General features: G+C 39.2%; 1 protein-coding gene across 1 annotated transcript in view; it reads left to right on the top strand.

Moving 5' to 3' along the window:
• epha8 (eph receptor A8) overlaps positions 1–22,806 on the top strand; it is a 78,059-nt gene that overhangs the window by 41,590 nt on the left and 13,663 nt on the right. Inside the window, exons 4-7 of the mRNA XM_047149506.2 lie at positions 19,359–19,514; positions 19,776–20,237; positions 20,590–20,714; positions 21,493–21,655. Coding sequence (XP_047005462.1) covers positions 19,359–19,514; positions 19,776–20,237; positions 20,590–20,714; positions 21,493–21,655 — 906 coding nt within the window. The remainder of the gene's footprint in view (positions 1–19,358; positions 19,515–19,775; positions 20,238–20,589; positions 20,715–21,492; positions 21,656–22,806) is intronic.

Raw genomic sequence — 22,806 nt, 5'->3', positions numbered from 1 at the left:
GTTGTAGCTCGTCCACCTCAAGGTTTGACGTGTTGTGCGTTCTGAGGTGCTTTTCTGCTCAAAATGGTTGTAAAGAGTGATTATTTGAGTTACTATAGACTTCCTGTCAACTCAGACCAGTCTGGTCATTCTCCTCTTGAGCACTCTCATCAACAAGGTGTTTCAGCCTGCAGGTCCTCAACACACAGGATGTTTTTGTGTGTGTTTTTTGCATCATTCTGTGTAAACTCTAGACACTGTTGTGTGTGAAAATCCCAGAAGATCAGCAGTTTCTGAAATACTCAAACCAGCAGCAAAACTCGGACATGGTTAAAGTTTTATACACATTTTTTTCCTTTATTAATTATTGCAACATCTAATAATGTAAACCTCTCAGTCACCATTTTCTTTCCTCATATGAACCTGCAGGATTTAGAGACACTCTTTATAGTTGCGATTTGTCTGGAGTTATTGTTTTAGATATTACTTTGTTTACTTTATTACTCCGAGTTAAAATCCCACCTGTGCTTTTGGCTGAACTATTAGTGGTAAGCTTTCACCATCGGTGAGGTGAAGAAGAAAACTAAACAAAAACAGATGAGATGACCAGATGAACTAGTTTGTGTTGAGTGTATAAATAACACAATTAATAAACACAAGAGCTGCATGTTGATATTACTTTAACGTACTGGCTTTAGAGAGATTAAATATGTCGCATTAAACGACGACTGTAACGCATGAAGACGCAGAACAACCGGGAGAATATTGTTTTCTTTTCATTCCAAATAAATTCATATCACAGGCAACACACAGAGAGTGATATCTCTGCAGTATTAATATTAATCTCTTCACTTCAGGAGGAAAAAATATTCAGGAATATATGGCTCTGATAGCAGATATTGTTTATGAAAAAAAACATTTTTGGGATGTATTAACATACATATATATATATATATATATATATATATATATATATATATATATATATATATATATATATATATATACAGTGTTGAATTTACAATCTACAGTGTTTATATAAGTCCACTGGACATAAATGAACACTAGGTGTTAATTCAACACTAGGCATTTTACAGTGTATATATTCTGTTGAATTTTGGATTCTGAAAGCGTTGATTAATTTTTAACTGGTTGGTTTGATTAATCACAGGTTTATTTATTTATATTCATGCATTTGTTATAATATGTTATCATTTCTTTAGTAACAGCTCAATCACTGCGATATGAATGGTGGAACCTTTACATTTATGGAAGGAATCCCCAGTGGATGATATATATCACACACACACACACACACACTATATATATATATATATATATATATATATATATATATATATATATATATATATATACATATATACATATATGTGTGTATGTGTGTGTATGTATGTATGTATGTATATATATATATATATATATATATATATATATATATATATATATATATATATATACAGTATCTCACAAAAGTGAGTACACCCCTCACATTTTTGTAAATATTTGATTATATCTTTTAATGTGACAACACTGAAGAAATTACACTTTGCTACAATGTAAAGTAGTGAGTGTACAGCTTGTATAACAGTGTAAATTTGCTGTCCCCTCAAAATAACTCAACACACAGCCATTAATGTCTGAACCGCTGGCAACAAAAGTGAGTACACCCCTAAGTGAAAATGTCCAAATTGGGCCCAAAGTGTCAATATTTTGTGTGGCCACCATTATTTTCCAGAACTGCCTTAACCCTCTTGGGCATGGAGTTCACCAGAGCTTCATAGGTTGCCACTGGAGTCCTGTTCCACTAATCCATGATGACATCACGGAGCTGGTGGATGTTAGAGACCTTGTGTTCCTCCACCTTCCGTTTGAGATGCTCACAGATGCTCAATAGAGTTTAGGTCTGGAGACATGCCAGTCCATCACCTTCACCCTCAGATTCTTTAGCAAGGCAGTAGTCGTCTTGGAGGTGTGTTTGGGGTCGTTATCATGCTGGAATACTGCATACTGATCATGCTCTGCTTCAGTATGTCACAGTACATGTTGGCATTCATGATTCCCTCAATGAACAGTAGCTCCCCAATGCCGGCAGCACTCATGCAGCCTCAGACCATGACACTCCCAACCACCATGCTTGACTGTAGGCAAGACACACTTGTCTTTGTACTCCTCACCTGGTTGCCGCCACACACGCTTGACACCATCTGAACCAAATAAGTTTATCTTGGTCTCATCAGACCACAGGACATGGTTCCAGTAATCCATGTCCTTAGTCTGCTTGTCTTCAGCAAACTGTTTGCGGGCTTTCTTGTGAATCATCTTTAGAAGAGGCTTCCTTCTGGGATGACAGCCATGCAGACCAATTTGATGCAGTGTGCGGCGTATGGTCTGAGCACTGACAGGCTGACCCCCCACCCCTTCAACCTCTGCAGCAGTGCTGGCAGCACTCATACGTTTATTTCCCAAAGACAACCTCTGGATATGACGCTGAGCATGTGCATTCAACTTCTTTGGTCGACCATGGCGAGGCCTCTTCTGAGTGGAACCTGACCTGTTAAACCACTGTATGGTCTTGGCCACCGTGCTGCAGCTCAGTGTCAGGGTCTTGCCAATCTTCTTATAGCCTAGGCCATCTGTATGTAGAGCAACATTAATTTTTTTCAGATCCTCAGAGAGCTCTTTGCCATGAGGTGCCATGTTGAACTTCCAGTGACCAGTATGAGGGAGTGTGAGAGCGATGACACCAAATTTAACACACCTGCTCCCCATTCACACCTGAGACCTTGTAACACTAACAAGTCACATGACACCAGGGAGGGAAAATGGCTAATTGGGCCCAATTTGGACATTTTCACTTAGGGGTGTACTCACTTTTGTTGCCAGCGGTGTAGACATTAATGGCTGTGTGCTGAGTTGTTACGATTCCTTGGCGGAGACAAACGCGGACTGGCAATCTGGAGTACATTGGGCAGACGACAGACGGAACATGGAACGAAATCAAGGTGAGAATAATCAGGCAATTGAGTTATATGGGGCGTAGGCAGAAGCATAATCAAAAGACAATCAAATATCGAAACCAGGTAAACGGATATGAAATTAAGGCTTGGTGCACAAACAGAGACGAGGCTGCTGAGCGTTTACTTCACAAGCAGCTGACATTAACGAGGCCCTTTTATAACTTTTGATGTAGTGCAGGTGTTCGTAATCAGAACTCCGGCGAACTCGAACGCGGGCATGGCTGGGAAGTGTAGTCCTCATCCGCCATGTCCATGGGTGGTACTACACGCTGGGAACTGCAGCCGCGAGTTCTCTGTGGCGTAACGTGAGTTATTTTGAGGGGACAGCAAATTTACACTTATACACAAGCTGTACACTCACTACTTTACATTGTAGCAAAGTGTCATTTCTTCAGTGTTGTCACATGAAAATATATCATCAAAAATTTACAAACATGTGAGGGGTGTACTCACTTTTGTGAGCTATTGTATATATATATTGTATATACAGAATGACATGGCACCCTTTCATACTTTTTATCCATTTATCCAGAGTTACATTTCATGATGTTGATTATTTCCCTATAGCAGCACACCCCTGTGTTTTATTCCTTGCCTAATTAATCATGACTAATCATTAGTTAACGATTAATAGACTTACTTAACTGTTTAATAATACATATTACTGTATTAACTAATGTTTATTAATGTGCTCTTATAATATTGCTACATTTTTCCCCACCGCATTACATCAGGAGCAAATGGAGATGCTGACGGTTCTTCTTGACGATATTAAAGCCCCGTTGTGTGACTTCACTATTGTGCAGAAGCGCAGGTTTAATCTGTCGGCTGGCAGTCGAGGTGGAGGGTGACAGTGGTGAAAATGGGGAGGGGGGTCTTTTTTCTGATAAAGGAATGAATTGTATCTCAACCAGACGGAGCTTCGTCTTGTCAGTCAAATCAGACACACGCACACACACACACACATACACACTCAGCTCTCCAGGTATGGAGGGGAATTGTCTGCACAATAACGGCTTAGACAGACGTAAAAAAAAAAAAAAAAAAAAAAAAAACACTCTTCCATGGTTGTTCATTCAGAATGGAGTCTTTTTCATTACTGTTTCATAATTTATTGCGATGGACTCTTGTGTTTGCCCATGTGGGTTTTTGTGATGGCTGGAAGAAAGGTTTGGGACTAAAGGGAAATGACTGCGAAGACGTCAGCTGTCGTCTGGTCACCTAGATTATGACTTGCGTCTGGGGATTTTATTCTTTTTTTTTTCATTTCTTTCATGATGGAGTAAGTCAAACACTGCAGAAATAATAACATGTGATTACCTGTCTAGAAAGGCAATTTTATCAGTCACTGGACGTCAGAGGTGGGTAGAGTAGCCAAAAATCTTACTGAAGTAAAAGTACTGCTGTGTTTATAAAATTAAAAAAAAATTTACTCAAGTATAAGTAAAAGTATGTCCTCTAGAATATATTTATATAAAGATATATATATAGCGATAATCAGGGTCCAAGCACTTTTGGCCATTTATGAACATTACTGCAGGCGGTAGTAGACAGCCATACACGTAGCTATAAAACAAACTGCTGATTACAATTGTGTTGGGGGAAACTGCATCATTTGACACCATGAGCAATTTTCTTTTTTTAACAAAAGCAAGAGATCCTTCAATTCTAACATGACAATGTTCTAATTTTCCTTAATTGGCACAAGATTGGGCATTTTAGTGCCCCCAGAGGCTGAGCAAACAAAACATTATGAATATTATGATGGCGTGGTGCAAACAAAACTGGCTGATTGGATGTGCAATTTAGAAAAATGCATTTTGGCAGAAATGTTGGCAAAGCTTAATGGTTCCTGGGTTTTTTGGGTTTTTTTGGTTTGAGTCAAGGTATTGAACGGAGCAAGAACATTTTCTGGAGTTATGGGTTAAAAAGTTTATAAGAACACCTAAAAGTGTTCCAGCAACTATTTTTTTTTTCCAGCAAATATTTTTTTTAAATACATAAATATATATATATATATATATATATATATATATATATATATATATATATATATATATATATATATATATATATATATATATACAGTATCTCACAAAAGTGAGTACACCCCTTACATTTTTGTGAGGTACAAGTATTGTGTACAAGTATTTGTGTAACGACACAGACTATATACAAGAAGTAAGCGCAGGAGCAATGTCTTTATGCACCAACAAGCAGACAAAACACAGGGAGTGTGGTCTATACTGAACAAGATTAACTAGACTAAACATAAGACTAAAGTCTAGGCATTGCACAAGAACAGGACATGGAAATAAGACCGCTTCGCGAACGTAACACATTCACCATTCAAACACTCAGTTAACATAAATACAGCATGAAGTGCGCAGCCACACGAGGGGTTTAAATAACATATATAACAATGCCGGCAGGAGCGTAAAAATTTGATTATATCTTTTCATGTGACAACACTGAAGAAATGACACTTTGCTACAATGTAAAGCAGTGAGTGTACAGCTTGTGTAACAGTGTAAATTTGCTGTCCCCTCAACGCACAGCCATTAATGTTTACACCCCTACGTGAAAATGTCCAAATTGGACCCAATTAGCCATTTTCCCTCCCTGGTGTCATGTGACTTGTTAGTGTTACAAGGTCTCAGGTGTGAATGGGGAGCAGGTGTGTTAAATTTGGTGTAATCACTCTCACACTCCCTCATACTGGTCACTGGAAGTTCAACATGGCACCCCATGGCAAAGAACTCTCTGAGGATCTGAAAAAAATTAATGTTGCTCTACATACAGATGGCCTAGGTTATAAGAAGATTGCCAAGACCCTGACACTGAGCTGCAGCACGTTGGCCAAGACCATACAGCGGTTTAACAGGTCAGGTTCCACTCAGAAGAGGCCTCGCCATGGTCGACCAAAGAAGTTGAATGCACGCACTCAGAGTCATATCCAGAGGTTGTCTTTGGGAAATAGACGTATGAGTGCTGCCAGCACTGCTGCAGAGGTTGAAGGGGTGGGGGGTCAGCCTGTCAGTGCTCAGACCATATGCCGCACACTGCATCAAATTGGTCTCTTCTAAAGATGATGCACAAGAAAGCCCACAAACAGTTTGCTGAAGACAAGCAGACTAAGGACATGGATTACTGGAACCATGTCCTGTGGTCTGAGGAGACCAAGATAAACTTATTTGGTTCAGATGGTGTCAAGCATGTGTGGCGGCAACCAGGTGAGGAGTACAAGCATCGTAGTGGGAGTGTCATGGTCTGAGGCTGCATGAGTGCTGCTGGAACTGGGGAGCTACAGTTCATTGAGGGAACCATGAATGCCAACAAGTACTGTGACATACTGAAGCAGAGACTGTATTCCAGCATGATAACGACCCCAAACACACCTCCAAGACGACTACTGCCTTGCTAAAGAAGCTGAGGGTGAAGGTGATAGACTAAACCCTTTTGATCTTCTGTGGGACATCCTCAAACTGAAGGTGGAGGAGCACAAGGTCTCTAACATCCACCAGCTCCGTGATATCATCATGGAGGAGTGGAAGAGGACTCCAGTGGCAATCTGTGAAGCTCTGGTGAACTCCATGCTCAAGAGGGTTAAGGCAGTGCTGGAAAATAATGGTGGCCACACAAAATATTGACGCTTTAGGCCCAGTTTGAACATTTTCACTTCGGGGTATACTCACTTTTGTTGCCAGCGGTTTAGACATTAATGCCTGTGTGCTAACTCACTGTCTGAGTTAGCACACTGAAGTACTGAAATTATAATGTCTATGACCAGGGTACTTCTGCATTAGGATTAGTAACTACATTGGATAGACTTAATATTAATTCTGTATGAATATGAATACGAATATTCCTTGCTACATTCACTTTTTAAATACATTTTGAACTCTAACAATTATAACAATACTGTATACACAATACTGAACAGTCCAATAGTTCTACTACTATTGCTACTAAAGCTACTATTAAAAAAAATCTAACAGATAAAAGGACAAGACCCATTTTCTTAGTAATCAGGGGAGATGGGGGGGGGGGGGGGGGGTTAAATGATATACCTAATTTTCATTCCGACCCCCCCCCCCCCCCCCCCCCGCAGGTATCAAGAGAGAGAATCCTTCCTCCCTTTCGATACATATAGATTAGACAAGCCTGGGTAGGTGACAGCAATTCAGTCAGACAATTAAAGGCCGTTTAATGCTCATTAACACAAATCCATTTTCCTCGTCTAATGTGTGATTGCGCAATATTTTCAAAGGAAAACACTGTCTGCTCTGAGTCCTTTCAGTGATTTGAGTCATTCGTTGAGTCATCTGCTCAGTTAAATGACTCGTAAAGCAATTTGTTCAGTTTGCTCATATGTGTGTCCTTGATCATGCCACTGTCTAAGGCAGAAAACAAACAGCCTGACTTGGTGTAAAATAGCAAATAATTATTGCTATCTTGTGTTATCTTATGATATGTTTGTATAGTCATAATTACAAGCAATATTTTGTCAGATCCAGGGCAAAACAGACTGAATAAGACTCATATCAAACTTACCGATTAAGAGGATGTGAGATGAGAGAAGATTAAATCTTCCGAATGAGAGTGAAAAAAAATCTCCGTCATGACAAACAGAACGGGAGAGGAGAGGATTTTGGACATGCCCGAAAGATCTGCTTACTCAAAAACTATGCTTTTTAATGAGAGAGAAGCGAATCTCAGTCATGACCAAAAGAATGAGAGAGGAGCGGATTGTGGTCACGACCGAAAGATTAGGTGACTTAAAAACTACAGAGAGGACAGAATCCTATAAATGACAAAAGATTTCATGACCCAAAAACTGGACTGGACATTTGAGAATTCCTGTCATGACCAAAAATGGGAGAGAGAGAGTGTTCAAAGTAATGGTCTTTCGACCATTTAACAATGATCTTTGTACTGTGATACAATCCTCAGTCTCTTTGTTCTTACTGTGAATTAAAAAAGTGGGTGTAATTGTTGGGTTTTCAGTGAGGAGATGGTTATCTATCTATCTATCTATCTATCTATCTATCTATCTATCTATCTGTCTGTTGATTGACTGATTGACTGATTGATTGATTGATTGGAAGGAGACTCCATTGTCAGTACTTTAACAGTCAGATGCTGAGCTGTACATGTAAGTTTTTCAAAATGGGAAGGTCTTCAGGACAGAGGACTGTATGCTTTCCAGGTGACAGGCTGAATTCCATCCATCCATACTTCCATCCATCCATTTTCCATATTGCTTATCCTACACAGGGTCATGGGGGAGCCTGGAGCCTATCCCAGGGAACTTGGGCCACAAGGCGGGGACACCCTGGATGGGGTGTCAATCCATTGCAGGTTTTCAAGGCACAATCACACACACACATTCACACACTAGAGACAATTTGGAAATGCCGATCAGCCTACAGCTCATGTCCTTGGACTGGGAGAGGAAACCGGAGTACCCGGAGGAAACCCCCAAAGCACGTGGAAAACATGCAAACTCCGCTCGCACCAAAGTGAGAGATTTGCGTTGTGAAAGTTCCACACTGTTAACTATAATTGGATGAAAAGTACCATATAGTTCATTTAAAATGTTAATTATTGGCAAATTGCTGTGGTGTAAGAGGAAACACCTTATAAGACATGCTTCTGAGTAGTACCTAACTTTTTTAATAGTGCTCGCTAGAACTTCAGCTCATGTTGAATGTTAATCAACATGACAAATTTGTTTATACGTAAACATGTTATTACAAGTCATTAACTCCTCCTGTGTGTACTCCATGTATTTGAGTAGTTAGGCCAAAAAAAAGTGCCCAATAAATGGAGATAAATGTACTGAGATGCTTTGGGCCCATTGGGGCAAAGTCTAATCGCGTATTTGCTCCACTTCACAGCGTTTTCCTTTCCTAATAGTGATATTGGCAGGGATGGCTCTAATAGCTGCAGTCAAGTCCCTTTTCTCACCCGGCAAGACTCTTTAGAGAAGTGACGTGTTGCTATGCAGCCTATTAGCACTGGCGGGGGACATTTAATAACATAATTAAAATGGGACGCCCATGGGGGCGCGTTCAGGTAGATTAAACTTCTTCATTAGCATCAGGCTGGACCTGCTGCCAAAACACCAGAGAGAGAGAGAGAGTGAGAAATCTGAGGCTACGATCATCCCTGCTGAAAAAAAATCCCAGATCTTACAGCTTAAAACCTTCATGTGATTTCAATATTTGTATGAGGACTTAAGAAATAATAATATAGTAGAGATCTTTGGGGTCCAAGCACCGCTTTGCAAAATCTTTGTAAATCCACCAGACATTTACACCTATAATATAATATAATACAATCATAGTATTAGGGTATCGTAAGGGTTTCAATGTCTAGGTGAACAGTAGATAGTGAACGGGGTTAACGGGTTTGTCTGTCAAGATGAAAATACATTGTTTGTGGTTTGTGGTTATGTCGGGTTGTTTGCAGGGCAGTTGATCAAATTTCAGATATGTTCTATTTTGTGCACTTCTACTGTAGCTGAGGCGGTAATTCTCTACTCCACATGCACACAGATTTAGATCTGACAAAAATCTAATGTCAGGTGTCATAAGATGGCATAAGAAGCCATCAATGTCAACAAGTATCAGAAAATGACATTAGAACCATATGTCAAGACGTATCATAAGATGACATAAGAATGTTATGAACAAGTGTCAGAAGATGACATAAGAGCCTTTTTTGGTGCAAGTGTCATAATATGACATAAGAACCTTATGGCAACAAGTGTCATGAGATCACATAAGAACTTGTCAACAAATATCAGATGATGATATGAGAATGTTGTCAGCCAGCGTTATAAACTGACATAAGAGCCTCACCAACAAGTGTCATAAAATAACATAAGAAGCTTAAGTCAATAAATGTCATAAGATGACAAGAACCTTATGTCAGCAAGTGTCATGAGATCACATAAGAACCTAATGTCAACAAGTGTCTTGAAAATTGTCACAGTAACCTTATTTTAACAAGTGACATAAGATGACATAAAATAACCCTAACCTTAACCTTAATATAACATAAGAACCTTACATCAAAAAGTGCCAACAAATGTTATAACATGACACAGGAACATTATGGCAGTAAGTGTCATGAGATGACATAAGAAGCACTTTTTTGCTTGCTTTTTTTTTTTTTTTTTTTTAAATTACAGATTTATTTATGCACTCTTCCTGTAGCTGAGGTGGTAATTTCCTCCTCTGCAGGTGCACCAATTTACATCTGTCCTCACTAATGAATAAATGTGTTGCTTTGAGAGTTTCCTCCTTGTCATTTGTACTGTAAAGACGCTTTTGCCTCAAACACAACCCCTTTTCAACCTAATCATTTCTTTAGTCATTTCTTCATGTTGCCAGGTCCGAATGGTAATCAAAAGGTTGACATAACAGACTGAACTGCCTTTTTATAGCATCTACACAAACCCATGTGCACTAACCCGTGAATACGCATTGTCAGTTGAAGGACCAAGCGGCTTCTCTTCCTACAGTTAACGACTCCTCAAGGTCACACTCTATTTAGGCAGGTTCGGCTCCATCTATCAAGCAGTTAGAACGAGACACCACATTTCTTTCGCAAATTGATCAGCAATTCCCCTCCTTCACTTGTGCTTCTGTCACCAACAAAGTTGAAGATCACAGTTTTAAGGACAATTTGCTGCTAGTAGAGATGGTAATAAACTTATAGTGGTGTTATTTTCTCACATATAATACATTACGTGGTATTTATACATAAATGGGTACTTTTCAGCTTTATTTATTAAAGTAGGTGAGAGGCAGTGTGATGGACATTCTGTATAAAGTTACAACGATGCAGTATATATGTTTTTTTTTTTCTTTTCATGTTTAAGACCTTAAGGTGAAAACAAATGATTTATTGAAAATAAATTCAGGTTTATGTAAATCTGGACTAAATATTTATAGACAAAAAGGCCTTGTGTGAAAGCAGCCTAAGTGCATCAGTCATGAATGCAAGTCAGTCTGGAAAGTGTCATAATAATTGACATATGATCCTTCTGTCAACAAGTGCCATACGATATCTTATAACCATACGCCAACAAGTGCCATATGATATTGTATAACCATATGCCAACAAGTGCCATAAGATATCTTATAACCTTATGTCAACAAAAGTCATAAGATGACATAAGAACCTAATATCCACAAGTGTCATAAGATGACACAGGAGCATTATGACAAGTATCATTAGATGACACAAGAACCTTGAAAACAAGTGGCAGAAAATTATATAAGAATTAAGAATGTCATAACATGACATAAGACCCTTATCTCAACAAATGGCATAAGGTGCCATAAGAACCTCATGTCAGCAAATCGTGATCTTAATATACAGTTTAATAATGTTCTATCTCATATTCATTCTTAGCACAGATAGAAACGTATCATATAAAGGTCATGAAGTGTCACAAGATGACATCATTTTATTTTTGATTTATCATTATTATTGTTTTATTACCGCCTCTTAGAGCAAATTGTCCTTTGCTTTGACAAAAAAAAAGTTCTAAGTTACTTGACTCAGGTGTTATGTCAATTGAAGCATATCATGAACAGCTTATGCAGCTGTCATGTAGTCCTATGAACACCAGCTCGAAGAAGAACCGAGTAATCCAAAATCCAAAAGAAAACTTGCTGTCCACACATGCCACCGATTAGTATTTCTAATCAAAGGTCTTGTTCTTTAATGATTTATGGAAAGGTCATGGCTGCATTCTCTTTTATTTCTTCTCCAGATTTTAGCTCGCATTTTAAACAGATTGGCATTTCGCGAGGCTGGGGTGAAGCTCGGATATCTGATTATTTATAAACAAATCTTTTTTTCCCTTCCTTTTCATTTCTTTCTCAACCCCAGCACACTTCACTGCTCACACTCCATCTTGAGACGCCGTCCCTTTGGGGGCATGTGGTGTGTGTGTGTGTGTGTGTGTGTGTGTGTGTGTGTGTGTGTGTGTGTGTGTGTGTTTGGGGGGGGGAGTGGGGGGTTGGGAGGGGTGCTGCTACTGCATGGTATCTTCGTTGCTGTAATGAGCAGAGAGGTTCAGGATCCAGATGGTGCCGGTCATCATCAGTATCGCAGCAGTGTGGGCCTGCAGTCTGAAGACAGATTGGCTGCCTGCAAATGTCACTAACCTCTAATAATGTCACGGATAAAAGACGCCTCGGTTTACTGAAGGTTCACGCACACACAGCTAACACACACAACTCACACACACAGCTAACACACACAAGTCACACACAACTCTCACACACAACTCTCACACACAGCTAACACAAACAGCTTACACACACAGCTAACACACACAGCTAACACACAAACTCACACACACAGCTAACACACACAACTCTCACACACAGCTAACACACACAACTCACACACACAACTCTCTCTCACACACAGCTAACACAAACAGCTTACACACACAGCTAACACACACAGCTAACACACAAACTCACACACACAGCTGACACACACAACTCACACACACAGCTAACACACACAACTCTCACACACAGCTAACACACACAACTCACACACACAACTCTCTCTCACACACAGCTAACACACACAACTCACACACACACACCTCACACACGGCTAACACACACAGTTCACACACACCTCACACACAGCTAACCCACAGCTAACACACACAGCTAACACACACACACACACACACACACACACACACACACACACACACACACACACACACAGCTAACACACACAGTTCACAGCTTGTGGTTTCTGTAACAAGCTGTGTTTTTTATCATATCTATTTACAGAGAGAGAGAGAAAGGCTGGTGAGAGAATGAATGTTTATCGCTGCTATAACTACAGTATAAGTGAACAGCACACTCACCAAGTGTTTCATTTCTTACTTAGTCATATAAAACCAAATCACTCAAGGTTATATGGATTTTCATGCAATTGTTGTTTCCTGCCCTTGATGTTAACCTGTAAAGGACATTCAATTAAATGGACCCGTTTATCTAAATACACTAATCAGACTGGCACTGCGATGACTCCAGCAAGGTGTATCAGAACTGACAGAGCGTACCTTGTACCAGCAACACAAAGTACTTTTGAGAATCCAGAGCCCGAGTCTGCCGTAACCCCTACACGGGGAAATCCGTTCCCGCTTACAGGACGTGTGAACAGAGGCCCAGTGATGACGTAATCCATTTCCAGCTATGATTTCTCTGACAGAATTGTTCATCACGTAGACGAATCCTCCCAGCTTGTTAGCAGCTGTTGTTTGGTCCCTGATGAGATGTCAGGATTTTGAAGAGTGTTTAGTTGTGTGTAAATGCATACTGAAGTGGAAGACAAAATAGAAATTCTGGTCTTATTTACAAAGGGCAAGATGTTGTAATTTTGTCTTAGATAAGTGTTCATTTATTCATTTTGTATAAATTACATTGGTCATGAAGTCTACCTCTCAACTTCACTTGATGTTCATATGCTTTTGATTTGGTTTTGGTCCTATCATTGCCCCAGTTCTGTCATTGGTTATGCTGCAATAAGCAATACGTACTCAGAACTCGGAAAAACCCAGCCGTGCAATCAACTCTGAAATCCCAGTCAGGAACTGCGGCAAAATCCATCTTGGATAGTTGTTTTTTTTCTGTTGTTGCTTATGGATTATCCTCTGTTAAGCCTGCCTGTGTTTTGACCAATGCTGTGCACTCTGACTATTAATGTGTCCCAAATGACATGCTATACACTATACACTTATACTATACACTATACACTATACACTAAACACATATACTATTCACTATACACTATACAATTATATTATACACTAAACACTTATACTATGCACTATTCACTATACACTTATACTATACAATTATATTATACACTATACACTTATACTATGCAGTATACACTATTCTCTTATACTATACACTATACACTTATTCTATTCATTACACACTTATACTATACGCTATACACTTACTATACACTTATACTATGCACTATACAATTATACTATTCACTATACACTTATACTATACACTTATGCTATACCTTATGCACTTATACTATGCAGTATACACTATACACTTATACTATACACTATACAATTATACTATTCACTATACACTTATACTATACAATTATATTATACACTATACACTTATACTATGCAGTATACACTATTCTCTTATACTATACACTATACACTTATTCTATTCATTACACACTTATACTATACGCTATACACTTACTATACACTTATACTATGCACTATACAATTATACTATTCACTATACACTTATACTATACACTTATGCTATACCTTATGCACTTATACTATGCAGTATACACTATACACTTATACTATACACTATACAATTATACTATTCACTATACACTTATACTATACACTTATGCTATACCTTATGCACTTATACTATGCACTATACACTATACACTTATACTATATACTTATACTATGCACTATACAATTATACTATTCACTATACACTTATACTATGCACTATTCACTATACACTTATACTATACACTTATACTATACACTATACACTTATGCTATGCACTATACACTTATACTATACACTATGCACTATACACTCTGCTGTCTAGTGTATGGATTTTAGAAGGGTAGTATCGAGGTCAAATTATGTCAAACACACGTGCAGTAAAGCCATGGTGTTAGCATTTCAAAATAGCCAAACAGATCACAAAAAAACGAATTGGTACATTTGACTATTTATGTTATTTATGTTTCCTTTTATGCCCCAAAAATACTTTCAAGTCAGTTAAATTTTATTTGTATAGCACTTTTAACAATGTACATTGTCTCAAAGCAGATTTACAGAAACATATAAACACAGGATACAGATTTTAAGTGTGTGAATTTATCCCTATTGAGCAAGCTGGTGGCGACGGTGGTGAGGAAAAACTCCCTAAGATGATATGAGGACGAAACCTTAAGAGGAACTAGACTCAGAAGGGAACCCGTCCTCATCTGGGTAACAACGTATAGTGTGTTCATCATAGTTTTTATATGCAGTCTGTTTTGTTGAACTAGTCCGCTGTTTACTAAAGGAGACCTGAGTGCAATACTGCATGTGGTAATTGCAGTCTTAAGGCCATAGTAGCAACCCAGCAACTACAGAGAGAATGTCCATGCGGACTTGAGGTCCAAAACCATTTCCATGGTTCATCAAGTGGCACCATCCTAAGCGATCTCCAGGCTGTAGCCTACAGTTGATGAAAGCTCCATCCAGAGGTAGGGCATCAGGATGAATGAGGCAGGACCGGAGAGCAGAAAGGGTCAGGATCACTGGCATCTCCATAAAATCATGTGTGGCTCGATAGAAGGAGAGAGGGAGAGGGAGGTTAAAGAGATGGAGAGATTCTTAGGTATAAAGACCTCAGTTACTGATTAGGTTGTCGTGATCGTCTACCTAAGCGGATTTTGCTCAACACAGTTTAAAATCAGCATAGTATGTTGTGGTTGTTGCTATATCTGCTGGCAATGTAAGCAGCTTTTTTTTTACGTTCAGCATTTGAGCCTGATTTATCCCCTCCCCATCCGCTACGTAAGGAAAGCTGTGACCATCGAGTGCATGAAGTGTTCATCATTACACAATTCGTGCATCATCCGGGAACTTAAAGTGCACTTTGTTTTTCATGGGTTTTCAGTGTGAACACACTAATCACACTGTTTATACTGCAAAATGGCTGAGAATAGTGCTTAACTGTGCGATTTGGGACGCACTGTATGATTTCTGGATTGCTCAAAATGTAACGCAATTGCACTCCTTCCACAATTGCTACAAACGTTGTGCAGTCTGAGAAAAACAATGTACTTAACTGTACCAGTATTTTCACTGAGGTGTCCCTCAAGGGTGTATCTTTGTTATGTTATTTTTTTGTGTTTTTTTTTTTACATGAGAAAGCAAATGAAGTGTACCTTTAAGATAATAAGTACAATTAGCAGTCTTCAATAGTATAATAATATCATAATTATATAATATAAGAATAATTGATCAGTTTTCATTAAACGTACAGTACAGTCAGTTTGCCAGGTGAAAAATAAACATCAAAGATACCAAAGATGTACTCTTGATGGTCTCACAAACAATGATACTTTTTTCTCAGACAAAATGTTTGTGTATCCAATAACTCAAGTAATGTTTATCCAGTTTTGACTCTGAACCCTGTCCTTCACCTTAACTTTAACTTTAAAAACTCTTTTAAATCTGCAAGCGTAGGACCATGCAATGGAAGCAAGTTGTTGAAATTGGATGTGGTCCATGCCTCGGTCAAGAGTGTGAACTTTTTTGCAGAGACAACCTTGACTAAGCTTTACTAAGCCATGGTCTGTATTGCATTTGATTTTATTACAAGCATCAACAGGGCAGCATTCGCAAAAGTTCCGAAAAAAGCTCAGAAATTGCCAAGGAGCAGTTTGGAGGGTTTTTTTTTTTTTTTTTAGAGAACAGTGTATGTGAGTGGAGTGGAGCCGAAAGACTTTCCGCTCCACGCTCAAAGCATTTCATAATCAGTCCACTCCAGCTCCGCTCCGGGTTGACCGTTTCCTGGTCCTCGCTCCCTGTCATATGTAACTTTAGAGAGGTCCCTTAATTTGCAAATATTGAACGTCCAACATCAAGCCAACTTTATGCCAGTAAAGTAGGGGAAGTATAATAGAGTCGTCCTTCCAGAAGCGAAGGACGTCAATGTTGGGGTACATTCTTGGCATTGCGAGGTATACATCAAGTGTTGCAGATGAAAGTGTCGCAGTTCTATAGGACTGGAACATTGACTTGCCTTATCTTTGCTCTTGATGGCTCAGGGTCAGCGACAAGGGACGGGCATGTTATTGTTTTATTCATACTGCAGAGAAGTTGTGATGAACTAAAATCTCCCGGATCTCAATCAGTTTTCCTTGAAACTACAAGAACAATACAAATACATTATTGTACAATTACGGTCTAACAATGGAGCCAGAATAACGTGGGTGTCGTCATAAAACCTTTTATAGCGAGTCAAACGGTTCTCAGCTAGAGTTTCAGCGAATGTAGCTATTTCAGGTGGATTGGAGACACCAACCATCATCACCCTCAACATCTTGATCCAGCAGATCCCCAAATTCATTGAAACCAGGCAGATTGTATTGCTGGCACTATCACTAACCACACTGATCACACCACACTGGACATTCCAGCGCCTCAGGACCTCCTCATATATTTCATTAATGTTCTTCGTTGTGTGGTGTCCCTGGGTGTGTTCACAGCCCAGCAGAACAGTGTGGCCTTGAAGATTTTCATCAGTAAAACTGCCCACGATACCCCAAAAACTGTGGTTTGTCCAAACATCAATGGCCAATGAGACTGTTTCCTTGACAAGTGCCTTTTAGGATTCCTCAAGGAACCTTCCCCGCACTCGTGTTCTCCTTTATCGTCATTACCTTTTAAGATGTATTTGTATTTTTGTTCACCTTCTTTAAGGTAGTATTTCAGAAAATTTATCATTCTGTCAGTGGTGTTAACCGTGCTTATCACATGAATTTGTTCGTGCTGTAATGCAGTTGCGTTATGGGCCGTTAACATGAGTTGTGCTCGTGATGGAGCGGTAGTGGAGGGAGCGCTTTTGGAGGGAGAGAAAACCATGATCCTGCGACTTTCAAAAAATCTGCCCCTCGCTCCATTCAAATACTCTGTTTAAGAATCTTGGAGCCCAGTGCCACAGTGAATTTTTTCAGAGATCCAATGCATAGTAGACGTTGTAGACATCTACTATGCGTTATAGATGCTGTAGACAGCATTGTAGACGCTGTAGACGTTGTGTGTGATAGAAAAAAAAAACACTTTTCCACCACATTTATTCATTCATATCAACAGTAAAAATATCAAGGTCAATGCACGATGGCTGTAAATACTCATTAAAATTCATAGTGATGCAAATCCCCCCCTGCAGTGGGCGCATTCCACTGACAGGTGCTGACAAACCAAACAATATGCCGATACGGTGGGAAAAAAGAGACAACCCTAATACAAAATGAATATAACCTCTGGCCATCCAACACTAAATAATCATTACGTTAAATTTTATCCTGCAAAACCAAAATGTCACCAAGGAGTATCATGATCAATTTATCAACAAGAGACAATCTTTCACCCCAGCCGCTACATGGTGGTTGTTTAAGAGTGTATTGCTGTTTGCATGTGTGACGTTTGAAATGTGTTGCTGATTGTGTAGCTGCTGGTAATCTGTCAGAACTTCAAAGCAGTGAGAAGGGTCCACACTTGATGACCGTGCAGTCTTGATGCTTATCGTGGCCCGGCTTTTCCACTCGAGAAAAAAAAAGAACAAAAGAAAAACATCATAGTATGCAGAGGATTAATGGGATGAAATGAGTGAAGAAACCAGACAGGGATAAATATCGCAAATCAGGAATTCTTTCAGGTTCCCTGGGGGAGGATTGTTCCGGGGGGGGAGCGAGGGATGGAAGACCCTGAAATTGCTTAAATTGTTAATTCATGTATCGTCAGTCATGTATCTTTTTCCCCCTTATCAGTATGCTTGGTAGGTCGACAGCTACGATCTCATTAAACACTCCAAACTGCAGAGCTGACTACAGTGCTGTGATGCTTATGTGCAGCAAAAATCTGCAACTATTCTCTGGTCAGTTTGGTGACTGCCTGGTCAAAATGTGCATTGTTACAATGTTAAAGATTTTTTTTTGTTTCACCGTCTGAGTGAACTCTTTAACTGGTTTACATTTTGCAAAAGGTTTCCAGTAGAGCCGCTGCAAAAAGCCAGAACGCTTGAGGAACTCTTTTTTTAGATTACACAAGAGTGTAGATTTTAAGAGTAAGGTTTAATATTAAAGTAAGGGACAGTGTTACATATATTGATTATATTTTCATTCATTCGTTCATCTTCAGTAAGCTCGATCCTGGTCAGGGCTGTGGTGAATACAGAGCATTTCCTGGAAACACTGGGAGAGAGGCAGGAATGCACAACAGTCTCAATGCACAATGTATACATACTCATTCACACCGAGAGGCAATTTAAAGTCGCGAACATGTTTATGGGGGTAGGGATGAAACCAGAGAACTCAGAGGAAACCCAGGGAGAGCATGCAAAACTTCCCACCAACAGTAATCTCAGGATTGAACCAGGGATTTGGAACTGTAAATCGACCACATCACCCTTGGTTGATTGAATTTGTACAAACTTCTCATAAAATTAGGTTGGTGTAACATAACCGTTGTCATCTTTTTCATGTTCTTTTAGCCTGTGAAGTGGGCTTCTACAAACCTTTGGCTGGAGGCCAGCTTTGTGGGAAATGTCCTCTTCACAGCCACTCAGAGACCAGAGCGGCTCTTGCGTGCCCTTGTGACACCAACTACTTCCGGGCGTCATCTGACCCTCCTGGTGCTCCTTGCACAAGTATGCTGCAATATAACCTGTTTATGAAATTCTTTTTAAGTTTATTTGAATTAAATGGTAACACTCATATGTCCAAGACATCTGAAGATTAAAAAAATAGCACAGCTAGAACCATACAATCACTGAGCTGAGACCCGGCTCTTTCTTGAGAAAAAAATTCTAACATTACACTTTGACCTGTGAGTCTGATAACTTAAACCACCTTCATCCTTTTGAAATTAACCTGTAATTAAATGCTATCTGGCTCTTGTGTCCCTACAGGACCGCCCTCTGCCCCTGTAAATGTGATCTCATCTGTAAACGGGACCACCGTTAACCTGGAATGGGGTTCCCCTCTGGATACAGGTGGCCGTGCGGATATCATCTATGACGTGCAGTGCCAGATATGCGTAAAGGATGGAGGGCAATGTGAGGACTGCAACATCAGAGGAACCTCTGTCAATGGAATATTAGGAGCTGCTGTTGGAGCCCAAGGAAGTACTAGTGGAGGAACAACTGGGAATGGAGGAAGTTTAGGTGGAAGTGGATTGGTGTCACGGACAGGAGTTACCTCAATCAGGTTCATCCCCCAGCAGAAGGGACTGACGGAGCCATGGGTGAACGTGGTCAACCTGGTGGCCCACACTAATTACACCTTCCGCATCCTGGTGATGAACGGGGTGACACACTTGAGCAAGGAACCACTGCCTTATGTCACGGTCAACATTACGACAAATCAGGCAGGTAGGAGACGTGTTGAGTAGCTGACAAAGGTGGTTTCTCTAGGGTTTTGGGTTTGGGAACAACTTGGTTGAACTAGCAAGTACACTCTTGATCAAATTGCCAGAAAGTTTTTTGTTTGTCGACTTGGTTTAAAGTAAAACTGACGAAGGAGTTTCTCTACCAGAGGGGGTTCCTAGTAGAACCCTTTAGGAAGCTAAACACCCTGAACTCTACAAAAAATACTGGAAGAACTAAAATAACTTAAAGCTACTTGATGAACTAACTACTAAAAGTTATCCATAACTGTTTTAGTCCTGTAATAAAGTCCCATAGACAAGAAATTTGAATGTGACTTAATTCTCTGTATTTCCAGCTCCCTCTCAGGTGATGGCTATCCGTCAAGAGAATACTAGCACAAATAGCATCACCCTCATGTGGCATGAACCTGAGCAGCCCAATGGAGTAATCCTGGAGTATGATATTAAATATTATGAAAAGGTGGGACAACTTACATTTATGTGAAATTTGTTTAGTGTTGTGAGGTTAACTGTGAAAAATAAGTACTGTATTTTATTTCTAAACAAATATGACAGCAGGGATGTTCGTGTTATTTCAGTTGCAATGTGAACAAGACAATGTGACTGTAAAAATGCTTCATAAAATACAAAGTGACCAGAGCGAAGCATTAGAGAAGGGTCACGTTTGTTTACGGGCTAGGTCGGCTTCAGGTCGTGCAATTCAATCACATGGCTCGATGGCAGCTCCATTTAATTGGATGGAAATTACCAAACAGTGGCGGTTTGTCACAATTTAGTCTGATTATTGAAAGTGACAATGAACGGCAAACATTGTGAGCCATGCCAAGCACTGGGGAGCCGTTAATTGCTGAGCGAGCCGGGAGCTTTGCCGCCTAATGGGCCAAGAGGGATCTCAGCTGTGTGGGGGAATTAGCAAACAGTGGTCGGTACCACATGGAGAGCAAATGAGATTTCCATGGAATTGCTTATGAGGTTGAAGTGCTTTTCAAGGTAAAGGCCTGACTCATAAATGGTGGCCTCTGGTGGAAGCTCATGACATAAGGAGGTTCTTGTGAGAAGAATTTGGTACACTAAAAATGTGTACTGGTCTTAAGTAGGATCTTCATTAGCACAATGGCCAATTTGATGGGTCATGCTTTAAAAAGCTCATCTAACATAAGTTTGATCATCCTGAATTATCACAATATATATCTGGGAAATGGTAAAATTCAAAGAATCTGCCTGGAATTTTCCCATAGGACAAAGAGCAGCAGAGCTACTCCACCCTGAAGTCAAAGGCAACAAGTGCTAAAGTGTCTGGGCTCAAACCTGGCACCAGCTACATCTTTCAAATCAGGGCCAGGACCTCGGCTGGCTGCGGCCGCTTCAGCTCCTCTGTGGAGATCCAGACTGGAAAAGCAGGTGAGAACCTGACATACTGTTACCAAACATATATTTATAGAAATACAGCAGCACAAACACCAAAAATATAGCACATAAATTATTACAGTAACGTCCAGAATTATTGGCATTTAAATTTTGGTCAGTGATTAAATTTTTTTTTCACTTAAACACCTGGACAAGTTTTTTTTTTTTTTTGTTTTTTTTTTTAAAGAATTTCCTCTTTGAAATAATAATTAAAATACATTAATATATATCAGTGTAAAAATAAATTAATGCAATAAATATTTAGAAAAATACATAAAATATTCTTCAGCATATCCCAGTAGAAAACAATACAACAGAATACAACATAGTAGAATCTGATTCCATAGAATTTAAGAGAACACAACAAGACAATATAATCCAACATAATAAAATACAGCAGAATAAAATACAACAGATTTAATTAGAATTCAATACAACTGAATAGAATACACAATACAATAAAAATATAAAATAATCAAATAGAATAAAGTGGAATAGAATACAATGGAGCAAAATGCCATTCAAAACAAAAAATAAATTAGAAGAGAAGAGAATACATAAAGATTGAAAAGAATAGAATGCAATAGAACACAATACCATACAATTCAACAAAATATAGCAGAATGCAATACAAAATTATTGAAATAGAATTCAATAGAATAAAATGCCAAAAAATCACCAAAGTTGAATGCAACAAAATGCAGTTACATACAATACAACAAAACAGAACACAGCAAAATATAGTGCAATAACATACAATACAACTGAATACAACATAATAGAATTAAATAGAATAGAATACAGCAGAATCGCTTAGAATACAATAGAAAAGGCGTGCAGCACAACACATCGCTGTAGAATAGAATGCAATAGAAAAATACAAGACGATACTGTAGAATATATGCAATAGAAAAATACAAGACTATACTGTATAATAGAATACAACAGAATTTTTTTTAATAATAAAATTGAGGAAGGAGTCTTATATTTTTGCCAGAATTAGGCAAGATGCTAAATGAATTCCACAAGAGTCTAAGAGGGAGATAAATTTCTCCCACTTAAAGTCCACTGCACTGAGAGGAAGTACTATCGCTGGATTTATTACTGTGATACAGTTATTCGGGCAATCTGGATTTTAAAGCCGT

The sequence above is a fragment of the Ictalurus punctatus genome, chromosome 21 (assembly GCF_001660625.3).
Source record: "Ictalurus punctatus breed USDA103 chromosome 21, Coco_2.0, whole genome shotgun sequence".
Classification (NCBI taxonomy): domain Eukaryota; kingdom Metazoa; phylum Chordata; class Actinopteri; order Siluriformes; family Ictaluridae; genus Ictalurus; species Ictalurus punctatus.
Note: the sequence above shows the minus strand (reverse complement) of the source record. Positions and strands in the feature narration are given on the sequence as shown.